This window comes from Neolamprologus multifasciatus, chromosome 20 (genome assembly GCF_963576455.1).
Source record: "Neolamprologus multifasciatus chromosome 20, fNeoMul1.2, whole genome shotgun sequence".
Taxonomy (NCBI): domain Eukaryota; kingdom Metazoa; phylum Chordata; class Actinopteri; order Cichliformes; family Cichlidae; genus Neolamprologus; species Neolamprologus multifasciatus.
This window is the reverse complement of record NC_140458.1, coordinates 30,820,729-30,844,058: the sequence shown is the minus strand read 5'-3', so window position 1 is coordinate 30,844,058 and position 23,330 is coordinate 30,820,729. Positions and strand designations below refer to the sequence as shown.

The following is a 23,330-nucleotide window of genomic DNA, read 5'->3' as shown; positions in this document are numbered from 1 at the left end:
TGCAAAGTGATTGCACAAGTTGCCTGATAGGAGGTAACCTTTCTGCAAACAGTTGCAGTCTGATTTGGCGTGACTGCAATCACTCTCAGAGAGAATGTCGAAGGTTTTCTGTGTTATTGGTAACATGTTGCCATCAGTCTGAATGAGTCTCTGTCAAAGAGTTGAATGTTGTACTTTGATTGATATGCTTGATCTAATTTTGCCTTAAAAAAACCCCCAAAAACAAAAACAAAATTGCAGCGCGATAACTTTATCTTCTTGGAAAAACAGACATTGACAAAGTTTAACTTTGAGGACATCATTTGCAGTTCAAAAAAATGTTGATAACTCACAATATATGTTATTGCAATGCTCATACTGCAATAATAATATTTGATTGTGCATTAAGTGTTGTGATAATATTGTATCATGAGATATGAGTCATACTTTATATGCAAACCGCTGCTTACACATCGGTGCTTTGATAGTAAAACTGTCATTAATCCATTTTTCTGTCGAGCCACTGTTTTTTATTTGTTAGTTTTGATATTTTTCTTAAATTGACTATTTTATCATCACTGCATTGCTGCTTTCACCCATGTAAAAGGTGCATTTGAAAACTGGCTCTTATCTGTTGGTTTCTACTCCACGTGTTGCGTTAATATTTTGTATTTTGGGATGTCAACGTTTGCTTCCTGAATGGTTTATGTGGTGTTTTCCACCCAGAATTTGAAGCTATTCGGTCCAAACTTTGAGACATCTGTGACAGCTGCCGCGAGCAGGAAGTGTAAATAATGCACAATCTTGAGTCACACTCGAGCTTGTCTCCAGTCAGGAGGCCAATCCATTTCCCTGGACTTGATATTGCTCCAGCTGGATAAACAGCATTACTTCCTATTTTACTTTGTCCGCAGTCATTCGTAAAGAAATGCTTATTAAGAAGAGCTTCTGCATGTCAACTTAAATAGCAACTTGTTATCCTTGCAAGATAAAGCTATGGATTCAACCTTTTCAAATCCTGACACTAAAATCATCCCTCACCTCATCTGACATTTAGCATATTTGGGTGGTGTCAATTTGCTGGGCTATTTGGTGTATTGATTCCACCCCGAAACATCCCTCCTCCAATTCCACGAGCAACACAAACACACCCCTCCCTGAAATAAATAACAAAAGTTATTTTGTTCTGCCAAATGTAGCTCTCGATAATAATGTCTCTCAGGAGCTATACATACTGCATGAGTGAGCGCAGACAGGCATGTAAGCATTCTGCTGTCAAGTACACTGCAACAATATTGAAAACTGGTCATTAAAAGACAGGGAGAGGGAGAAAAAGGAACACATCCTAAAAAATGCATGGCTCGTACTCTTAGAATTTCACACAGTTTTGTGAAGTTTTCTTCCAAAAACATCTCTGAGTGCAAGAGAAAAGGAAAGCGGCTTCCTCTGTTTGATGTAATGAAGCGCCCTGTAGTAGAAATAAACACTCTGATGATATCCAGGGTGATTCTGATGAGAATATGGGCACTTTGGTTGCACTGCAATCTCAATCTAAAACAAACCTATTTGAGTTTAAAAACACTATCGAAAACTGCACGCCTCAAAAGATTTTTTTATTTTAATTCTCAGCAAAGCATAGCGATGTAATCTCTCTGAAATCTCTTTAGCACTGCTCTGCTCAGTAACACTTAAAGACTACTGACTTCTTTTTACCGAGGCTGCATCCATCATCCACTTTACGTTGAGTCTACTTTTTTTAATTTCTCTCTCTCCCCTTTTTTTTTACCCATTAAACATCCCTGGCTGTAAGCCCTATTTTAATTGGTAACTGCAGAGCAGAGATGAGCTTTTCTTACCTTTCACAATCAATACAGCCACGGCTGATAGACTCTCCACGTCCGTGTCCACCACACAGATGTATTTGCCAGCATGGTAAAGCTGAATGTTCCTGATCATAAGATCTCCTGCTGTTCTCTATCAAAGGAGGAAAGAGAGCTTTATGTAGCATGAAAGATAATGGACCTCGTGACAGCTTATTAAAAAAGGTAGCAAAGCATATATAAAGACACAGTAAATAGCAGCTCTAAAAACCGTTTGCATATCCTTTAGTTACAGTACTTAGCTCGGAAATTGCTGAGGAAAAGTGGCTGCACAGTGTTTCTGGGAGAAATTCTGTGTATATACAGTATCAGGACACAAACAGCTGTTCAACATGAGCTCAAATGAAAAAGAAAAAGGCCAAAATTCACAAAAACAACAGAGAGTAAATTGAGTTTTTGTGTCTGACAAGGTCTCGACTGCTTTACCCGCCTTTTGCAGAGGTCAGTGCTGTGACCTTCAAGACCTGTTGCAAGCAAGTACATAAATAAGCTTTTACTGCTGAGTACAGCAGGCAGCTTTTGCTCATTTGGAGAAGAAAACAAAAAAAAAAGAAAAGAAAAGGCTCTCATCTAAGAGGACACCCGTAAGCAGAAAATGGTAAATTAGTGGTGAAATCGTTCTCTTGGCTTTGGCAGGAAAACGTGGCAGCACAGCCAATGTGGTTTAATTATGGAAATTAAATTCCCTGAAGCAGCAAAGTTAAGTTGATAATCTCTTTGGACTGGGGACATTTGAGCATTTCTGGGGAAGGAGTCTCTTTTCAGATAAGAACATTGTCAGTCAAAAGCATACACACACACACCCAAGAAGAATGGTTAATCTCAAAGGGTGCGAGGATGTTCTCAAAGTGTTTTGTCATTTGGGTCTCTGCCATGCTTTGATTCCTTTACAAGGCACCTCTAATAATATGTATTTCTTCCTGTTATGAAGAGGCTGTGCAGCAGGCCATGTCAAAGCAGAATTTGAAGAGACCAGGCAACATATTAAAAAAAAGATGACTTCAGAAGACTGAGCAAGAGTAAGAGAAGTGTGCTCAAATAGAAGACAACCTGTCACAATGGCTGAGCAACTAGCGCATTACCTACATGATGATTTCTATGTAGGAAGTGTATTTTGACACGACGGCTGCCGTGTTTCCATTCACAAGAATACAATTAGAAGCTAAGAGGTCTTAAATGATCTAATAACGCTTCATTCAAAAGACTTTTCCCCAGCCTTCTTTGCCACCAGAGAGAAATTTAAAATAGCAAAAGAAAAAGGATGGTATCACAGCAAGTGCAGCAAAACTTGCCATGCTCTGTCTCTCCAAGAAATACCAGGGTGTCAAACCACAAGCTGTCGCTTTAAACTAATGGCAGGGATGAAGTGAAGCAAGATGGGGAGAGGTGCCAAGTGCCCATTCGCACATAAGAAAAAACAAAAACAAAAAAACTACGGCTGTGGGTCACTCACCCCACCCACAAATTCAAAGTGACTGTCTCCCTTGGCGATGAGCTGTCCATTGAAGGCCCAGGAGAAAGAAACATCAAGGACGGGATCGCTGGTGACCTGGCAGGGTAACACAATGCTCTCGCCCACAATGATCTCTGTGTCCACTGGCCCCTGGATGATTCTGGTTGGATCTACCCAGGAAAAATAAAAATGTGAGAGCCAGCCATTTCTAAAGGGGAGGGTGACTTTTCACTTCCAGCAGATGAGCAGCCCTTGTGTTGATTTTCAGGAAATAGGAGCAGAGTAGTGACACAACACTTCCCGAGACACAAAAATCATACTCCGCAATACAGTGAGTCACAGGCAGAGCAGTCCTGTGTATATAAAGGAAGGTCTCATGAAAAACTCAGTCAAATAATGTGTGATAACATGCAGCCTTGTCACCACTAAAACGGCTCACATAATCTTCAGAAATCCTGATAGCAATTACAATACACCATGGATCAGATAAAACTTCATGTAATGAGCTGCTCTGCACAACCAGTACAACAACAAAAAAAAAGAAAAAATGAAGAGCGCTGCTTTAAAGTCTGCTATAGCAATCATTTGGCCTTCCGTGCTTCAAAAAGTCAAGATAATGAACGGCAGGAATCAAATCAAGAAGATACAACACAAAGCAAGTGGATTTGTACTCTCACATCTTACCTTGGAGAAGCTGTCAAGGAATAAAAAAGTGTCCCCTCAGTTCTCAAGCTACTAATAATCAATGTGTGGGTCATGGCTCTGTGCCTCCGAATGCTTTACGGCTGTGAAAAAATACTCCGGTAATTTAAAAAAAGATAACTGGCCTTGGCAGTTACAGCGGCAGACAATATCATTCAGCACATTAATAAAAACCAATAAGAAACTCACAGAACATTCAACTCCAATGAACAAAACAACAACACGCTCAACAATAACAGCATCTGTAACACCACCTCACTAATGTGCTCACCGCTTCCACTCAGGGCACTTTCATTTATTGCACTAAATTGGTTGCCTCAACTGCTTTGAGGAAAACAATGATCGAGTGTTTCGTCAAACGCCTTCCAAGCGCATTACTGCAGCCGCTGCAAAATGCGTCCGGACAAAACGACTCAATAATGCGCGCGTAAAGTTTTTTTTTTGTTTTTATTACCTCCCTTTAAATAAAAACAAAACAATCAAATGATTATCTGAAATATTTAGTCTACTTAATCGCAAGACTAGAGACCTTACAAAGTATAGGCACACACCTCAGCACAAAACTTCAAAGTTTATTTATTTATTTATTTTAAGTTAACTACAAGTTATTGACCCGGGTCCTTGCGGTACGCTAGCTGTCGTGTGTTAATCCATAGTGTGCATAAAATTCTGCTTACTAAGTGGAGCGCACAAACAATCTGCTATTTAACAGGAGAGCTTACCGGTAACAAGGAGCCTTCCAGTTGTACTTGACATGCCAAATCTATTCCTAGCAAAGCACGTATAGCTGCCTGCATCAGACTTGCTCACGTTGGCAAGCCTCAGCGTTCCATCTGGGGACAGTGTGATCCTATAGGAGTGCACAAACAGTGAGAACAGTTTACAATCCGACTGCCAAGAACAAAGACTCATTTTACCATCAGATAAACACTGACTTCTGGATTTTTCAGCATTCTACATAATGGACATCTTCCAGTTAGGCAGCATGTGTGTGTGTGTGTGGTGAATATTGATTAGACCGAAGATGGCTTAAGATGAGTGTAGCTGGGATAGATAACTGGCTTATATACGGAAAAAAACAAGCCTATTAAACTGTGTACACTGACTTTTTCAGAATAATGTTAACCCTGTTACTACCTGTCATTTGTGTGGATTGGCAGGTTGCCTTTCTTCCATAAAATGCTAGCGATGGGATAGGCCTGGGGTTTACATTCTAAAGTCACTGTAGTTCCTGTCTTGGCTTTGAGCAAAGCTCTGAGGAGGTTCCCTGTGAAGTCTGGAGGAGAAGCTGGTGGGAAACAGCAAACTGGCGTTAGTGCAAGACTGCAGCAAATCTCACTGAACATTTCAAGCACCAGTTTGATCCATGAAAATCATCAAATCTTACAGTAATTGAAACACATCATTTTTTAAAACTGACGAATCAAACCGACATAAAAATCGAAGCTGAAACTGTGTTTTATGTATTAATAAAAGAAGAAGAATTGAGCAGAAAATATTGTTATAACTTTTAATTGGTTTTGCAGTAAAAGTTTATGTTTACTATTCAGCTATGAGTTTGGCATCTATTACACCATCTTCATCCCCACATCAAAGTAAAGGGGGGAAAAATATATATATATCTAAATGTGTCTGACCCCACAAAAACATCCACATTGACCCCATTATCTGCTAATCCAGACAACCTTTAAGAATGACAGAAAGATGACCTTTAAGATCCTTTGGCAACAAAGATTTGAGGATTTAGAAGAGAGATAAATGCCATCCTACCTAAAACCATTAGTTCAGCAGCAAAATATATGACACCGTGTTTATTCTCGGCCACACACTGGTACATGCCAGCGTCAGACAGGGTCAGCGCAGACACTGACAGGACTCCGTCCTCCACGTGGATCCTGTCCTGTGAAGAAAAGGTTGAAAGAAAGCAATTATTGCCTTACACTTACAGGTAGCTTCTGCTTTCTGCGGCGCGCTCTGGCAAAGCTTGGCAAGTGCTGGATTTGTTTAGAGGTGCTTTCAATGGACGCGGATCAACTCAGGATGTTGTTGCAAAATAATTTATCGCTATGAGCACAAAGCACAATTTTGTTTTCTAAGTATGGAACATTCATTTTTTTTCCTATCCTGTGCACTTTTGGTCCAGTCTATGCAATATTTGAGCTTTTTTTTTTTTATTATATCTGCACTTTTTAATTTATTTTCTCAGTATTAACCATATACAGTACAGCACCTACTAGTGTTTTTTTAATCATTAGCTATATTCTGTACTATAAATATGAAACAAATTAGATAAAAATGCAACTTTCGTGGTGAAAATCATATTTTGAATCGTACAACAGTAAAAACAATAAACCTCAAATAAAAGAAGGATATTTAAACACTAGTTCTGAACAATATCAGAATGGTTATTGCTACAGTATAATGCATGTAAGAGGTAAGAAATTAAGTGTCAGAGGCATATCGAGGTCAGCCAAATTTAAAAATCTCAAAATATGCAAGACCACATGTATTTCTCTGGTGGTCTAGAGTTAGGTGTAGTGCTATATACAGTATATTTCACAGAAGATTAAACCCATTGTCCCTCAATATGAAGGAGCTTTAACATGCACCATGAATAATGAAAAACAAGCACTGACTCCATTCAGATAAAATAGAGCAATCTCTCGGGAGCCGTACACATCCACTTTCTAAGACTCTGTAATCTGCCAAGGTAAAGCAGAATACGAGACAGTTACATCCATGTCTCATCACTGGCACACCTTAGTAAGATGTTTACCCTCTCCTCTCATCGCACTCTGAATTACACTCGGGAAAACAGCAGTGTGTTTTATGCCAGGCTCTCGGAAATGAAAGGAAGAGCTGAAGCTGAAGATTAAGTCTTTAAAATGAAACACTTGTAGGTGGCAGACGACAGCCGGTAATTTACCTCTGAGAGGAGCTGTTGGCCGTTCTTCAGCCACGTGTAGGAGGGTTTGGGCCTGCCGTTGGCTCGGCACTCCCAGTAAAGTCTCTCCTCAATGGCTAGAGCCGTGTCTTTCATTGTCTGGACCCACTGAGGCTTTGCTGAGGACACAGAATTATCCTCGAGTGAATTATCTGACAAGAACCAGAGGGCAGATTTCGAGGAAGGAGCATTATCGTATTAAATAAGCTGCATCTAAATAAGTTCAAAGGAAAGCGTGTGCAGATTGGCAGCCCAAATTAGGGGGGGGGGGGGGTCGTCAATGGGGTTTCCTTTAAGAGGCTAGAGGAGAGAAAATTGAATGCAGTCTATCAGTTACATCTCTTAAATGTGTCAGCAGCCCGAGGCAACCCAAAGATTAACATTAAAACCCCGAACCACAAAGGAAGAAGCTCTCATGACCGGCGAACAACACCCGATACCAGCACTCACCCCCCCCCCCCCCCCCCCCCCCAAACTGTCACCTTAATTCTGCGTATAATAAATGTCAGGTCCTGCTTGTTTTTTCAATCCAGCACACAACCCCCCCCTACGTCTCTCATATATTTACAGCTTTCAGGAAATTTCATGGGTTTCACGAGTGCAATGCTCATAATAAGCACAGCTCACTTCGGTGGCACTGTACATACTGTCACTTCCAATTTCACAAGTGTCATTTTTCCCTCTTTCACAGATTCACAGGAAGACACAGCGGCTGAAGCAAGCCAAGAACCCAAAATGTAATAGCTGCAGTGAAACGCTTAAAATGCAGGAAGAAGGCAGAGATTTGTGTGTGCATTAAAGCAGCGTGTATAACAATGAGCTCTTGCTATTATAAAATTACTTATAGCTTTTAAACGATCACATTACAATTGTTGCCATTTACAAAGTCTAACGACGTGACAATTGTCGACGTTGCAGAAAGAAGCAGAGATATTGAGTGTTTACCCATTTTGTCTAACTCAACTGTCTGTGGCGTCGTCTCAAAACTCAAACAAAAGTCGCAGTACCATAAAAAGCCAGCCGACCGGTGACTGTGTTCTTCCCCATCTTGTTCTCGGCCACGCACTCGTAACCGCCCGTGTCGTCCTGCTGAAAGCTGGGAATCTCCAGCACGGCGTTCGAGTACTTCATTTTGACTTTGCTGGGGAAGGGAACGCCGTTGGCCCTCCTCCAGGTGATTTCTGGGACGGGGCTGTGAGACACATGCGAAGGAAGAGCTCAGCGGGGAATCAGGTGCAGGTGTCTGTAACAATCTGTAGCAATAAAGCGTCAGATGGACTGCAGTACTTATTTTTTTCGTTTTGCTGATAAATGGTCAAGACCACGGGTGTCAAAACAGATTGGCCCAGCAAAGACTCCAATCTGGCCCACTGAGTGGTTTTGGAAAATAACTTTTGGGGACCTTTAACTTTATTTTTATACATTTTACAGCTTTTCCCACTGATAAAGACCTCCCTCACTGTCATTCATACTAAAACAAAGTAATGAAGTAACAGATAAACAATTAAATGATCTTATCTACTACAGAAATGTCTTTATTTACAATGGGTGAGTAGAAAAAAAAAGACATTCTCTTGACAAAACCTTTGTTTTATAATTTATGATAATTTTACACACCTATTTCTTACAATTTAAGCCCAAAGAGTCATGTTGACAGATTTCCTGTGGGCTGTATGTGCCCCCAGGATATAAAATGAGTTTGACATCCCTGGTCTGGACTTAACCCATTCCAACGACACTGCTTTCAGACCAATCATGGCTTGATGCCACGCTCTAAGAACCATAATTGCTTAGAAATCCAGATGTTCCTTGTAAGGAAAGAAAAGACAGTGAAAGATTAAAAACATGCTTGAGGAAATCCAGCTTACTTCCCAAGGGCGAAACATTCCAGCGTAACTGTTGATCCTTTCGCGGCGGGTACATTGTCTGGGAAATTAACTTCTATTTTCGGCTCGTATTCACCCATCACTCCTATGAGGACCAAGCACAAGAACTTGCTCAGTCTTCCATTATGCATGAGTTACAAGCATTACGGCTGGCATTATGGACCAAACAATAGCACTGGAAAGCTAACAGAGGAAAAAATGAAATGCACATGAGCAAACGCTCTCTCATGGGTAAACTAAACTCAAAATCGTGCATCGCTTAAGAGTACAATCACCAGAGTGTAGCCAAAACCCAGCGAGGAATCATTTAAATACACTGAGCATTATTTTTCATCTAGAGATTTTTTTTTAATCTGCTATTTCAAAACTCGAGTAGGCAGTTCCTAACCTCTGTTGTGTTTCATTCTTAATATCAGCATTCAGGAAAGGCACTCAAGATCGCGACCAGAAAGTGATGCAAGGGGATTTAAATTTATGCAGCTACATGTACAGTACACTGAGTAGAAACTGGCTGAACCACCAGAACACTCAATGTAATGGTCCACTGACGTATGACTTATGTTTAATTCATTCCCAAGGCAATCTTTATTCACTCGTTCTATGAAAGCATAACAGAGAACAGAACAACACGCCGCCGAGAACAGGCCCGAGAATTCATGTGAAAGCAAAGAGAAAGCTTTTAAAGGGACCGCGAATTATAAGAGAAGCTAAGTCAGCAAAGAAAAGATTTGGGTGCTTTGTTTGCTGGCCTACATTGAGGAGCAACTATTTACTTACAGGCATTAGCCCTTTGTGACTCAACTTCAGTGAGGTACAACGAGATAAAGAGCACTCTCGCTGGCGTGATGATTAAAGCCACCTTAAAATGAAAGGCCCATAATGCGAGGCTGAAAGGCAATACTTGTCACGTCAAAGGCACAAGCTGTGTCTTACCATCTGTCCTGAGGATCAGAGACGTAGGGGAGCTCTGAACTTTGCCCTTTGTGATGCTGTTCATCACTACGCACGTGTAGTTGCCCACATCAGAGGGCTCCACCTTGGCAATGTAAAGGTTTCCCGTCTGCTGGGAGACGAAGCGCCGATTGTCTTGCTGAACGAAGTACGGGTACTCATTGAAGATCCATGCATAAGTAAGGTCTGGAAGGCAAACAAGGAAGCGCATGAGACGATCCTGGATGCTCTCTGATATTAAATGTGATTAAGAGAATTAACTGTGATTAGAAAAGGGGCTAATCAGTGGCAGCAAGATTATGTTTTAATCACACTTCAGCAGGACTCAAAACAACAGCAGAGTTTACCTCCTGAGGAAGTGGGCGTTCCACAAAGTAACACCACTCCTTGTCCCTCTCGGACGGACACTGCGCTTCTGGTGTGAACTTTGAAATGATCTAAGTCTGACAGGGGGGAAAAAATGAAAAGGAAACTTACTGTAGGATGTCACATATCAGGGGAGTGGAAAAGAGGCTGAGTAAAAGCTTTCTGCAAGACACTGACACAAACCCATAAGAAAGCTGTAATGAAAATTGCACTTCTGCAAGGCCCGAGGGAGAACAAAAGCAACTGAGACAAGTGAGGCTCTGAAACAGAAGAGTTTAGACAGACTGCTGAACCCAGGGCCTGAATGAGATATGAGCGATATGCCATTTTATGAAAAAAAGGAACTTGGATGTGAAAACCCACCACTAACTTAATTTATGTACATGTTTGTGTAAGCGCTGAAATCACAAGACTTGACTTAGCACAGAATCTTAAATAGAAATCTATCCCGCAGCAGCAGAGATGGCCGGACAGGTAAACACACGAGCCAATCATGTTGCTGAACTGCGGCTCGTGCACAGAAGAGGTTCATGGCGGTTCATAGCCTCTGTGTGAATCGTGTAAATTAGCCTGGCATATGTTCAAGCGAGAGCCATTCGTTACATCTGCACTCTGAATTGAGTCGTGATGAAGTCTGTAAGGCTGTGCAACTTTGCATGTGCCAAGCAGAATTACAATTTGAGGCTTTATAAACTTCATACTTCAACCTTTACAGTTTTTTCTTAAATCAGTGCTTTACAAGGTAGAGTCTGTCCATTGTAAGAATAAACTTTTGGATCTCTCTCTATTCATTTTATAGTGGTTTCAAAATAGCTGCCCAAAACTGCCTGAGGGGGACCAAGACATTAATATACCATGACGAGATATGCTGCAAGAGCTCATAACACTATAAGAAAAAAGTTGAAACGACTGAAAACTTTTTTTATTGAGCTACACCTTAAGGTATATATATATATATATACCTAGTAATATTTTTTTCTTGTTATTATTCTTTAGTGCTGCATCCAAATATTGATAAGAGAATCTGAAAAATAAAAAGAACTATAGTTTTTCATTGGAGGCTCCTTTGAAGGTTAATAAAATGACTCAAACTTTTTTCAGAGAGGTTAGATTATCCATTATCCGGTCATTATTCTCAAGTCATTGTTGTTAAGTTATTAAAATGTCATTATTCCATTTTTTCTGAACCCCCCCCATATCTTAAAAGCTTGTCAAAAAAGACCCAAAACATCTGCACGGCCAGATACCACCACCGAGTGAAGGTGTGAAAAGGCGCTTTGTTGCGATCTGCATGAAAGGAAGCCTTAATGAATAGTATAGAAGTAATAAGTATTCATTTGGTTATTCATTTGAGTTGTTTACCTGCTTCACCAGCAGAAACGTGATGTGAAAGTACATTTTTTTTACTGCCTAAATTATTATTTTTGTAGCAATGCATTGTAGTATAGTTTGCACTGCAGCTTTTATTCATTTGCTTTGTTCCTTCTTTTTCATAAAAGTGCATCCATATTCTTTTTTTTTTATTCTTCAGGCTCCAGTCCTTATTAAGTTATTCTTCAAACACTACTTGTGCAATTTGGTAGACTACTTTACCCCAGAGTGCATCCAACGAAACTGGAATGACTTCTGATTGAAGCAAACAACACAAAGTGAAATAGCAACTCTTAGTCTGCATGACCATAAGTAAGGCTGCGTCATCGCACTCAGATTCTTCCCATGTTACGTTAACATTTAATGCGGCTGCCCACTAAACTTGCTGCGTGCTGATAAATACTGCAAATAAAGCGCTTCCATTTTAGTGCACGTCTGCATTATTTGTAGTTAAGAGCATTTACACACCCGTGCTTTTTTGTAGTTAAAACTCTGACTGTAACTTACAGGCAAACTGGAGACTTGCTCTTCTGCTGAGGATAGCTCCTACTGTGTTGTAGGCCATACACTGGTACATCCCTACATCCTGGTAGCGGTCCAGGCTGCTTATAATGAGGTTGCCCCCAGACAGACGCCGCCGACGATCCAGACCCAGATTTATGAGAGTCCCATTCAGTGACCATCTGTGAGGGCAAAGACACCATCAGTCCCTGGCAAAACACGCAGTCCTCTTCTTCCTTCCAACCAAGGTGGTCTGACAGGAGGTGAGTGGAGAACACAATTCACTGTGGTAACTCACTTGCAATAAGAATAATACACTTTATGTGGTGTGATTTGCGATGGTGCCGAGGATTTTAAAAGGTTGCTAGTTGAAATGAACTCTTGTGGTTGGGACTTTGGCCAACGATTCTTTTCGGCTGTGATTAAACTTCCTTAAAAACAAACAAATCTGTTGTGTTCAGGGTTAAGGACAATGGAGTTGATACATGTGTGACTGCCAGCAAATTATGGACAGTTCTGTGCATCAACTTGATAAACTTTGCTTGCAGTCATTTGAAAAGAAAGTACGCCCTCTTTAAATTCTAAGGCTCGTGCATCAGGACACAATGAAAATTAATTGATTCAAAGTTGATACAAGGTTACTACAGGCTCAGACAAACAGATGATGACATATTATGCCATGCCATTATATATTGAAAAAACCAAACAAATCCCCACCCCAGCAAAATGCAGAAGCAGTGCATGAAAAAACTAAGTACACCTTTACTGATTCCCCAGGAATTAAGAGGATAAGAAACAGCCAAGTGCTGCTAATCCAGTCCACTTGATTAAGTGATGATCAGCAAGTGTAACCACCTCTATAAAAGAAAGATTTTTGGCAGTCTGTTGGTCTGTAAAGTGCAGGTGTGTGTTAGCAAAATGCCAAGAAGGAAAGACATCAGCAGTGATCTGGAAGAAGCTGCTGACTATTAAACTAGGAAGGGTCTAAAGGACATTCCCCCACAATTTTAAGTCCATCATTCTACAGTAAGAATGATTATTCACAAGTGGAAAAAACTCAAGACAGCTGCTAGTCTTCCCAGGAGTGGGAGTGCCAGCAAATTCACCCAAGGTCAGACATGTGACCTGCAAAAACCTCAAAGCGACATCTGAGTTAGCATAAAAAGTTAAAGTTCATGACAACTCAATTAGAAAAAGGCAAGTATGGCTTGGTTGGAAGAGCTGCCAGGAGAAAACCCTCTTCTCTCTAAAAATAACACGGCTGCTCAGCTAAAGTTTGCAAAGCTGCATCTGCAGAAACCACAAGACTTCTGAAACAATGTCCTGTGGACAGGCAAGACTGTTGTTTGGCCACACTGCACTGTGCCACATTTGGAGAAAACCAAACGCCGAATATCAGCACAAACACCTCAAACCAGCTGTCAGTGAGTCGACAATGAACTCTTCCAGACTTCAAGCTGACTGAAACCCTGTGGTGGGACCTTAAGAGAGCTGTGCATAAACAACAGTCTGCAAACTTTGATGAACTGAATCAATGCTGTAAAGAAGAGTGAATCAAAATTCATCCACAACAATGTGAGAAACTGATAAAGTCACGCAAAAAACTATTCATTCATGTTATTGTGGTTATAGTTATTACCAAAATGCGGAAACATTTTGCAGAAACCAAAATGTTTCTGCATTTTAGCTTATTTTTGTTAAAATAAATAAACAATATATCATATATTGTTCTACATCTGAGGTTGTATTTAAGTAACTTTAGAAGCTGATAAGGACCCGATTAGTTTATTATCTGCTGAAATTTACCACCTTAGGATTAAAAGAGAGCGTACTATCATATTTTTTTGTACCTGCAGTCTAACAGTACCGTAATCATGCTGCCATGTCCATATATCGTTAATTTATTCACCTAACAGATGTCCTTTGTGTCTGTATAAACCTTGAAGTGCAAATTTCTTTACTGTGTTGTATTTTTTCCATTTTTCTTTATTTAGCTGTGCTACTACTTGCTGCTGCAGTTATCCCATTTTCCCCACAGGGATCATTAAAGTTTAATCTAGGGGTATCATACACAAAGCTGTCCTTCGCTATTTAAGGGGAGCGGAGGACAAAGGTTTTAGAAGCCATTCTGGACAATGATCATCAGTCTAACCATAATCACCTCGTCTCTGTCACATTAGATTTACATAATGTGATATTATTCCACCTTTGACTCCTCATCAGGACTAAACATTACCACCTGGCAAGAGGTAACAATGGCTCAATGTATCAAAGGAGGCCTTTTAAACTCCTTTTCACCCTTTATTATATCTTTCCAACACTTAGCAGGAAGAAGAATTAAAAAAAAGAAGCTCTGTGAAGCAGGTTAAGACGGTGCTATCAAATAAATGAAGCACCTAAGATAACTCTTAAAAACTTAAGGTTAATTCATTGATTCAAGCAAGTCTCATTATTCATTTTCATTCCCCGCCACCGCAAAAACTCTATCTCCTTTTAAATGCTATTCAAATGCTGAGCATTGATGGGTTCAAGGACAGAGCACTTTTCAAGAATGTTTCATCGTTTGTCTTTAAGAAAAAAACATAACCCTTTCTTTCACTTAGCAACACACTTCCTTTCTTGCTTTACTTAAGTGGCAACAAGTGGCAACAGACATGTGGGAAACACAATGGATGACTTTTCAAAAGCATATATGTTTCGCTTCCCAGTAAAAGAGAGAAGAAAAAGAAAAATTAGCGATCAGGTGCAACAATATCAACATTGGAATAACATTGGTCATTAAAATGCGTCACTGAATTCATGTGGATTTTATTTTAATGCTTTACATGGTTGCAGACTCATGACAATTGCAGTGGCTTCCTCCAGCCTCAGTAGAGCAATGCGCTCCACAGCATTTAAAAAAAAAGGTGGTGGGAACATTTTGGGAGTATTATAAAAATCGTTTTCACACATTAACTCTGGAAAAAGTTGGGAGTGCTTGGGAAGATGCCGTCTTCTCTCACATGCAGTACACATGGAGATCGCTCGTGCCAGCCATGTTCTCGATGCTGGAAATATTCAGTTTGGTTTAGAGTAGCGATCTTCCTGTGCAGAGCGTCCACAAGGCAGCACATAGGGCTCGCTAGCTGTGCATTCACCAGGGTATTATCTGTGCTGTTCTCACAATCTGTGCAAACCAGAACCCACTGCGTGGGACATTTGCATTCTCACATGCACCTCCATCAGGTAATATTTCGAAAAGTTGAGGGCTCATATCCCAATCTGTTCAAGCATCTGTGGGATGCCCAATCCAATAAGAGCTCTTAACCCAGCGGACCTCGAGGATCTGCTACCAATGAGCTAGACTCAGAGGTCCTGAATCCATGCCCAAAAAGGTCAGTGCTGTTTCGATGCATCTAAACAATAGAGGAGGTTTTAATGGCTGATCAGTGCACGTTTATCATGCTGCACAATGAGTGTGTGACTTAACCAATGCCTCTCTGCCTGAAATATTTCCACAGCGCTGCACATAGATTGCTTACACAGAATGCAGACTGGCAGATCAATTTGCTCTCACATCTATGGTATATGTGTATGTGGACATCCTGGAAAGGAGAGAGTGGTTGTTTATTTGACACCAGAGCCTGATTGACAGCTTTCCCACCAACTTGAACAAAAAAAAAAAGCAAGCGCTCGATAACACCTTTGTTTTTTAAACTAATGAAATATGACTCTTCATGAACCGTCTGTGCTGCAGAAACAAAGCAATAAAAAGGGCAGAAACTTGAAGTGGCAGGCAAAACTGCCCACTGGTTTCAGAAACATCAAATAACTTTGAAAAAGAAAGCAAAATATCTCCTTTACAAAGAAAGGGAAGCATAACAGAAACATTTGTGTGAAAAGACAGACATAAACAAGATGATGAAGTCGCTGGAGACGGAAAGGCGAAGAAAGACTCGACTACAAATATCCTGATGCCAGACAGCACAGGACTTCCCCAGAAGTCCCACGTCCATGCTTTGAGGGGACGAGGCAGACCTACACAAGATCAGACAGGTGGTTTTAATGTTGTGGCTTACGATGAATACCTAAAGGGCTGGAATGACTAGTGATACATGTTTGTGTAGGTGTCCATGTCCACTCTTGCATTCAGCTCTTAATCCCTTAGCCACCGTTTTCACCTCTTTTTGACCTGCTCTGAAGTGCCTCTGCTGTTCAGTGGTGCCACGAACATAGGGCAGGTGATTGAATGGCAACTGGAAAACTGAATTACTCCGCTTGAAACTCATTTTGTGAACACATGTTGTCTGACCACAGAGAAACTCGAGTATTCTGGATGATCTACCGGTCTAGAGCCACAGACTTCAAACCTCAGGTCAAGTAAAGGGTAGACAAGTCACCTTCTGTTTACGTTTAAGACACTCACACAGTGTAACTTTTATAGCCTGCAGCGGCAACGATGCTTTTCTATAGAAGATCTGATTTTCTCCCACGAGTTTTTAAATCAGGGCTGTGCGCATAGTATGAAAGTCTCATATCTCTGTGAGTGACAGGAGTGGCAGAGGAAAGGGAAAAGGGGGAAAAGAGAAGAAGGGGGATGGGAGAGAGCAGTGTGAGCCCATTTACACTTCAAGAGAGGAGCCAGAGAGGTGCTGAGGGCATACAGAGCCTAGCACAGCCAGTGTGACAAGACACCCCGTTAAACATGCTCATCTCACCTTTAATCAGTACATGGAAATACCTGGTCTTAGATGGGGAATGTGAAGAGCCTGAAATAATGAATGTACATACTCCACACCACTGTCATTCATTTCATCTGCGCCGGCTGTGCTGCAGTAATTCCAACGTCGAACGCCAAAGACACTTGTAATCAATGTCTGTTGGTGCCAACCGGTGTCTAGCAACCTGCATCGGCCTCATTGTGTTTTATAAGAAGAGACGATCATTAAGATGCTACACATGTGTCACTAAGATACTATCTGGTAAGACAAGAGGCAGATTGGTGGTGTGTTAGTCAATATGAATTAGTAAAGCCATAATGACACTGCTGCACAGAGTGTCTATGTGCATTTCAGTCTAATTTGGAGAAAATTAATAGAAGCGGCTTGCTTTTCCACATGAAAACTATAATCTAAATTGGCTTTGCAAGAATGGCAAGCTGGGAGCAGCCAGGAGTATAAAAAGGTGTCTGCATCTGTATTACTTTTCTTTTCTGGGGTAAAAAGTCACTGAGAATATCCAGATGAGTACATCACTTCTTCCTTTCCCTCATCTTCTTTTTCCATTTAGATTGCGATCATGTCTCAATGCAGCTTTTATGTTTGCTCAACTAATCATTTACTTTAAACAAGCTCCTCTTTTGACGTTGACAGTTGAGAAAATACCGTCGGTGATGAAAGCGCAAGAGTGGAGAAAGTGCAAGTAACCGCTTATGAGGTGGAGAACAAGTCTGCCTGTGTTATTTTAAACAAAAGAGCAATATGGCGTTGATAATGTGCTAACTGAACTGCAGTTCAGTTAGGACTCTGGATCTTTATTTCCATCAGCTGTGTTCTGGCATCTCACTCCCATGAGTGAATGAATGTACTAAGCTGGAAGTGAGCAACACAAAACAGAGTCATGCATCAGTGACTATAGATGGGACATTTAATAAGTCAGGTACAGCACAAGACAAAGTGATGGGGTGAAGGCGGGTTGCAAAGCGCCTTGCAGGTGTAAACATTGGGGAATGAGGCAAACGTGGGCAGGCTAAAGCAGCTTTAATAGTGTGTCCTAAGTGAGATTTGCCAGTTAAATGTATGGAAGAGCATCGGCAAGGCTGTCAGCTGATGTTGGCGAACGTTGAGATCAGCTGAGCTGATAATCAGCTCGACTTCTTATAAATGACTGCTACGTTAAACCCAACGAAATCTTGCAAATAGTGATTTCTAAATAAGTCTTTCACCCATTTTAAAAACCCCAAACTAACATTTTTGAAAACCTGAAGAAAAAAAACCTAAACGTGAATGTACTCCTACCTGTACTGAGGAGATGGTGTTCCCTTTGCGTCACAAGTCAGAGTAGCTTCCTCTTCTATGGAATCAATGGGAATGAACAAATCACCCGGCTCCATTCTCCATCTCGGACCATGGAATGATCCACTGTCCAGGCAATCTGACAGAGACACAGTTCCAGCGTGAGCATGAAGACAGAATAGAAATCACTGTAATGGAGTCAGGACTCCATTATTACCTGATTTTTCTTAGATGGAAAAGTGTCATAAAGAGGCTTTTAAAACAGGGAAGCGAGTCTCATATCTTTGCAGGTGTTGCAAAGTGTTCTTGCAAACAAATAGATTTTTAAAAAATGAACTTCTCACAGCGTTCCCCGGTACCAGGATGCCATTTCTGTCATTTTAAAAGTGTCACTGCACCAGCATTAAAAAAAATAAAATAAACACCTCTAGTTTAACAAATTCACAAGAAAACGTTTTTAATCATTTACTAACAAACCTTTTGTCTATGCTTGGTAAATACAAACATTACATGATTATATTCATAGAAAATCATTACCAGCAGAAGGGGAAACCTTTGCTCTCTTTTTATGTTACTTAAATGTTTTTGACTAAGTGAAAAAAGAAAAGAAAAGTAAAACGCCTCATCATCAGGCGAAAGTGATGACGAAGAGTGAGAGTATTGTGTCTGGATTGTGAGTGGAAGCCAATACTGCAGAGTGCTCCTATAAACCTGAGCCATCATCCTCTCTGACACTATTTTTGTCTCATTCCACAGCTGTAAATGTCCAAACGTGAAGACACACACACACACCCACACACACACACACACGTGCGCACGCACCAGAAACCCCCCCAAAAATCCATCACCCGTAAAAAAAAAAAAAAAAGGTAGTTTACCTGTCAAACAGTCGATGATTGATAACAGTAGAAGCTGTTTCCATGGCAACGTCATATTTGGCAGCCAGGGGTAAATGAGACTTTCATCCAATAAGCTTTGAAATGGCACTTGTGTTCTCCGAGAGAGAGAGAGGAGCTTGACCTGTTGAAACGAGAATCTCCTTGTAAAATACCAAAAACTCCACCACTGCCAGCGTGACATCTTTTAATCACCTATCAAGCTAAGACAGGGGAAGTGTCAGAATTTTTCTGTCAGTGGAAACATAATCACTGTAAAACTGGAGGAACAGTTTGGTGCCGGATAGCCCTCAAATCTCTAATCAGCAATGATCCAGGCAATGTCGCTTTGCGCCCTGTAGTGTGGCCAACTTGAACCCAGAGATGTCTGAGGGTGATACCAGAGGCATATGGGAGGAAGTCCACGCCAATCTATTAGGGGAGCAACCAACGCCTAGGCTCATCCTTCAGTTGGACAGATTCACTCTCTGGCTGCCTGAGGAGACTTGGACCTGGGAATTGGGTGCCATCCAATCAATTAGATTCACCCACAGCAGCATGTGTCTTCCCACATGCTGGGGTGAATCAAGACAGCCTGATGAGGAAGCCATTCCACCCAGGTCCGTAATCAAGGGCAAGAGTCTGACTGCTTGTAGCATGTGTTGCAAATTGCGATGCGCGCGCTTCTTGCAGGAGGGGACTGAGCGCGTAATGATGCAATTACAAAATGTCAAACATACACACAATGACGAGCAGGCAATAACACAGCAAATAAGGGAGCGGTCTCATACACACACACATACACATATTACGAGTGCGCAGCGTATGGGAAGATTTGTGTATATTACTCTGCGCACGCATAAAAGGGAAGCGTATATGAATAAGTCGGGTCTGAAAATACAAGTTTCTTCAAGAGGTGTTGCGGTCGTATTAAGGGCAGGGGCAGATAATACCATCAATCTGCTAAATGTCACACAGCCCACACACACCTACACACTAAAGTTGCTTTCTCACCATGTACGAAACACATGTAACAGCCAGCCAGCCTCCACACACACACACACACACATACCCTCACTTTCCATTTAGAAGACATAAGCTGTGACGTGCGGCTCATTTGTGGTCTAATCCCAAGGCGAGTCTGGTTCAGAGTGCTACTTATGGAGGGTCTAATTGTTTGTCAAATCAAACACGTGGGGGTCTCAGCCAAGATTTTATTTCCTACCTTTCATGTTTTCTCCCCCCCCCTTCCCAAAGTCTGCTAAATTGGATTGGTATGCCTCCTCTCTAGAAGACTCCTGCATGCCTTACCTCAGTAATAGGCCCACAGTGTGCAAAGTGCTGGCATCTCAAGACTGAGAATTGGTATGGAGGGTATTACAGTACAGTCAACTTCGCATGTTGCATGGTTTGCATTTGCAGCGGGGTTTTACAGGGATGGCTCTGAGTTACGTGTGTTCCTTTTTTCCCCCTACACATTCAATAAATCGTTTAAAAATGCAAATTGGAGGATTAGAGAATTACACCAGTGTAACACATGCTGTATAGAGCTGTCCACACACAGATGCAAGCTGACCCACCCACCCACTCACACAGACACAGACACACACACACACACACACACACACACACAAGCACACATTCACACTGCTTGCAATAATGGTGCTAACAGGATGGTGACAGAAGGTGGTGAGAAAGCTTTGGGGGAGGGATCGGTCTCAATCAAGAAGGGTACTTTCTGGAACAAATACACCACTGGCTTAACTGACACTTAAAAAAAGAATAAATGTATAAACACATATCTACCACCTACATCACACTCTGCCTGCATCCAAGTAACATGCTGACTGAACAAACAGCCCAGCTGGAAAGAGTAGGAGTGTACTTAGTTTGAAGGCCTGAGCTGCATTCATCACAGATTGTTCAGCTGACATTGTGGCATTAAAGTACGCAATTACCTTGTGAACGCTGCAGGGTAGAAACTGAGTGTGTGTGTGTGTGTGTGTGTGTGTGTGTACACCTTTGCACTCAGTGTATCAAATAAAGGATAAAGCCCATAATTGCTGATACTTCTGAAGTTTTTCTGTTTTGTTTTTTTTTTACTTAAAATACAGCCAAAAGAACCGTAATTACACGTTTCTTACTTTTCTTTCTTCTATGTTTTAGTGCATGCAAGTCCACCCAAGCCCCATTCAGCCCTTAAAAAATGTACTGGTCTTTGGCCTGTAGGTTAGCTCTATTTCACGGGGTGAGCTGCAGTGTGGCACCACACCAGGTAAGTACCACAGGAGCGGTTAGGGGGCTGAAATGTCAGGCTGTGACTAACTGCACCCCTTACATCACTTTGACAAAGAAAGGCAGGCATGTTGGAGCCAACTCCTTAATAAAAAAAAGAAAAGAAAAAGAAGTCTCCTCTTTCTACATTGCCTCTTTAAAAAAAATAATAAATCAGCCTGCTCAGTGTGCAGGAATTGGCCGCAGTTGGGAGGTCACGTCACGTTGCTCGAGTCTAAAACAAACAATTATTCTCAAATAAAAGGCATTAGGAGCGGACGGTGCAGTCGGGAACAGCATAAAAACAGGCCGACGTGGTGGCAACAGCATGCCCGTCGCTATTTATATAAATTACACACTGTCTTACCTGTTATCCCGAAATATCTTGACACCAATAGGAACCAAATTCAGCCCTCACGGATAAAACGACAAACTGCTCCTCCATGGAAACCTCGTTAGAAGAATTTCGGTCGCAATTGCAAGGTCGTTCGTACAGGTGCAACTGAGCCGGTGGTCAGTCACAGATAACGGGTAACGAAGGAGACATAAACACACGCGTTTCATATCGCTGCTCTCTCCCCACCTCCTCCTCCTTCTCCTCCACTCCCCACCAAAAAAAAAGAAAAGAAAAGAAAAAAAGAAAAAGCACACACGCGCGCGCGCGCGCTCGCACGCACAACACCCACGTTGTTTGCCGTGCTGAATCACATTTGCTACATCCACAGTTACGAGGCTTGACTCTCGCCCGTGTCTGCGCTCCAGTGCGAGTAAGTATGAAATGGGGCTTGAAAAAGGAACCTCGCGAGGATGATTTATTGTGCGCGTCAGAGTCCCGCTCTCCCCGCGAAGGAAGGAGGAGTGGGCTGCACGGCGGGGAGAAGGTCGATAAAGCAGCCAGAACGTGCAGCGATGGGATGGGAAGGTGGTGCGGGGAGGGAGGCAGGGAAGAAGGCGCACCTGGCGGGGAACTGCGCCCCCCTGCGTCTTCATTTGGTACAGTCCTCCTGGCACACGTGCAGCCTACAGACATTAGTTTAAATTAAGCTAATTCTCCCACAGTGCCTATTTGTGTAGTGTTTAGAAATGACAGAAAACATTCATCAGAAAACAAACACAAAACCTGGATAAACAGTTAAAATGACAAGTAGCGTTAAACAAGTATCAGGAAGTTTCTTTTATTTTGGTACACGGGGTCAGACTTCTTTAATTTATACATGCATAGGAAAACTTTAATTTGAGAGTGATAAAGTCACAAAAACAGACGTTATTAATTCCAATGGGAGAAATTCACATGTTACAGAAGCACAGGGGTCTGCGAGAAAGAGTGAATTAGACACATATTAGACAAATAAATAAGGAAAAAATGTGTAAAAGTGTACAAATACAAAAAGCCAAAAGTGATAGATAGATAGATAGATAGATAGATAGATAGATAGATAGATAGATAGATAGATAGATCTCTATCCATTAACAATGAAGCTACAGTGAGGAGGCAGAGAGCCTCTGGTTAGGGGTAACACAGTGCACCAAACCAACTAAACCACAATGAGATTGAAACGAGGCAGGAGCAGCAACTTGTGTTTTTTTACGCTGCCGTTTTTGTGCAGATTAAACAAAGGAGACGACAAAGTGTTAATTACTGAGCTTTAAACATGTCACTTCTGTTTTTGTGTTAAACGAGCTTAAAAGCTGCTGGCTCTCTCTACTCATTCATCCAGTATTCACATCTTTTCTGAAAGAGTTTTTGAAAACCGTGCCGAACTATTCGCTTAACAATGTCCAAAACAGAATTTTTGTTCTCACACCTGTAGTGAAAATATATGTCCGCCTTTGTCTCAGAGCAGATATTTTGACATGTTGTAATAGGTAGCGCACAGGTGCAGTTATAAAAAAAAAAAGGTTGATTTTATTTGTGTAGTTACTTTGCATCATGCTGGAGTGATTTATTGCAGTAGCACTTGGTAATGTTATTAGTTCCACCTGTGCTCTCTCTGTCATTTGATTTTTATAGGTTAATATAAAAAGAAAAGCTTAATGCATCTAAATATAGAAACAGTATATAATACCCCAGAGACCCTCTGTTAAAGAGAATAATTACTTTGTCAAACATCAGGGGATAATCTGCAATTTTGCTCTTTTGCTCTGTAACATTGCG

At 41.4% G+C, this 23,330-nt stretch overlaps 1 protein-coding gene across 3 annotated transcripts in view; it reads right to left on the bottom strand.

Moving 5' to 3' along the window:
• Window positions 1–22,525, bottom strand: part of cntn3a.2 (contactin 3a, tandem duplicate 2) — a 46,185-nt gene extending 23,660 nt beyond the window's left edge. For 2 of the 3 annotated variants that reach the window (XM_085146487.1, XM_085146488.1), the window contains exons 1-13: window positions 18,905–21,536; window positions 18,030–18,165; window positions 12,040–12,215; window positions 10,143–10,238; window positions 9,778–9,981; window positions 8,827–8,929; window positions 7,966–8,150; window positions 6,941–7,077; window positions 5,785–5,914; window positions 5,152–5,302; window positions 4,737–4,864; window positions 3,313–3,482; window positions 1,836–1,953 (exon numbers count right to left, since the gene is read on the bottom strand). In XM_085146487.1, the coding sequence (XP_085002613.1) occupies window positions 1,836–1,953; window positions 3,313–3,482; window positions 4,737–4,864; window positions 5,152–5,302; window positions 5,785–5,914; window positions 6,941–7,077; window positions 7,966–8,150; window positions 8,827–8,929; window positions 9,778–9,981; window positions 10,143–10,238; window positions 12,040–12,215; window positions 18,030–18,165; window positions 18,905–19,106 (1,936 nt within the window). In that variant the 5' untranslated portion in view covers window positions 19,107–21,536. The other variant, XM_085146489.1, reaches the window with a different exon arrangement.
• Window positions 22,526–23,330: the final 805 nt, after the last annotated feature.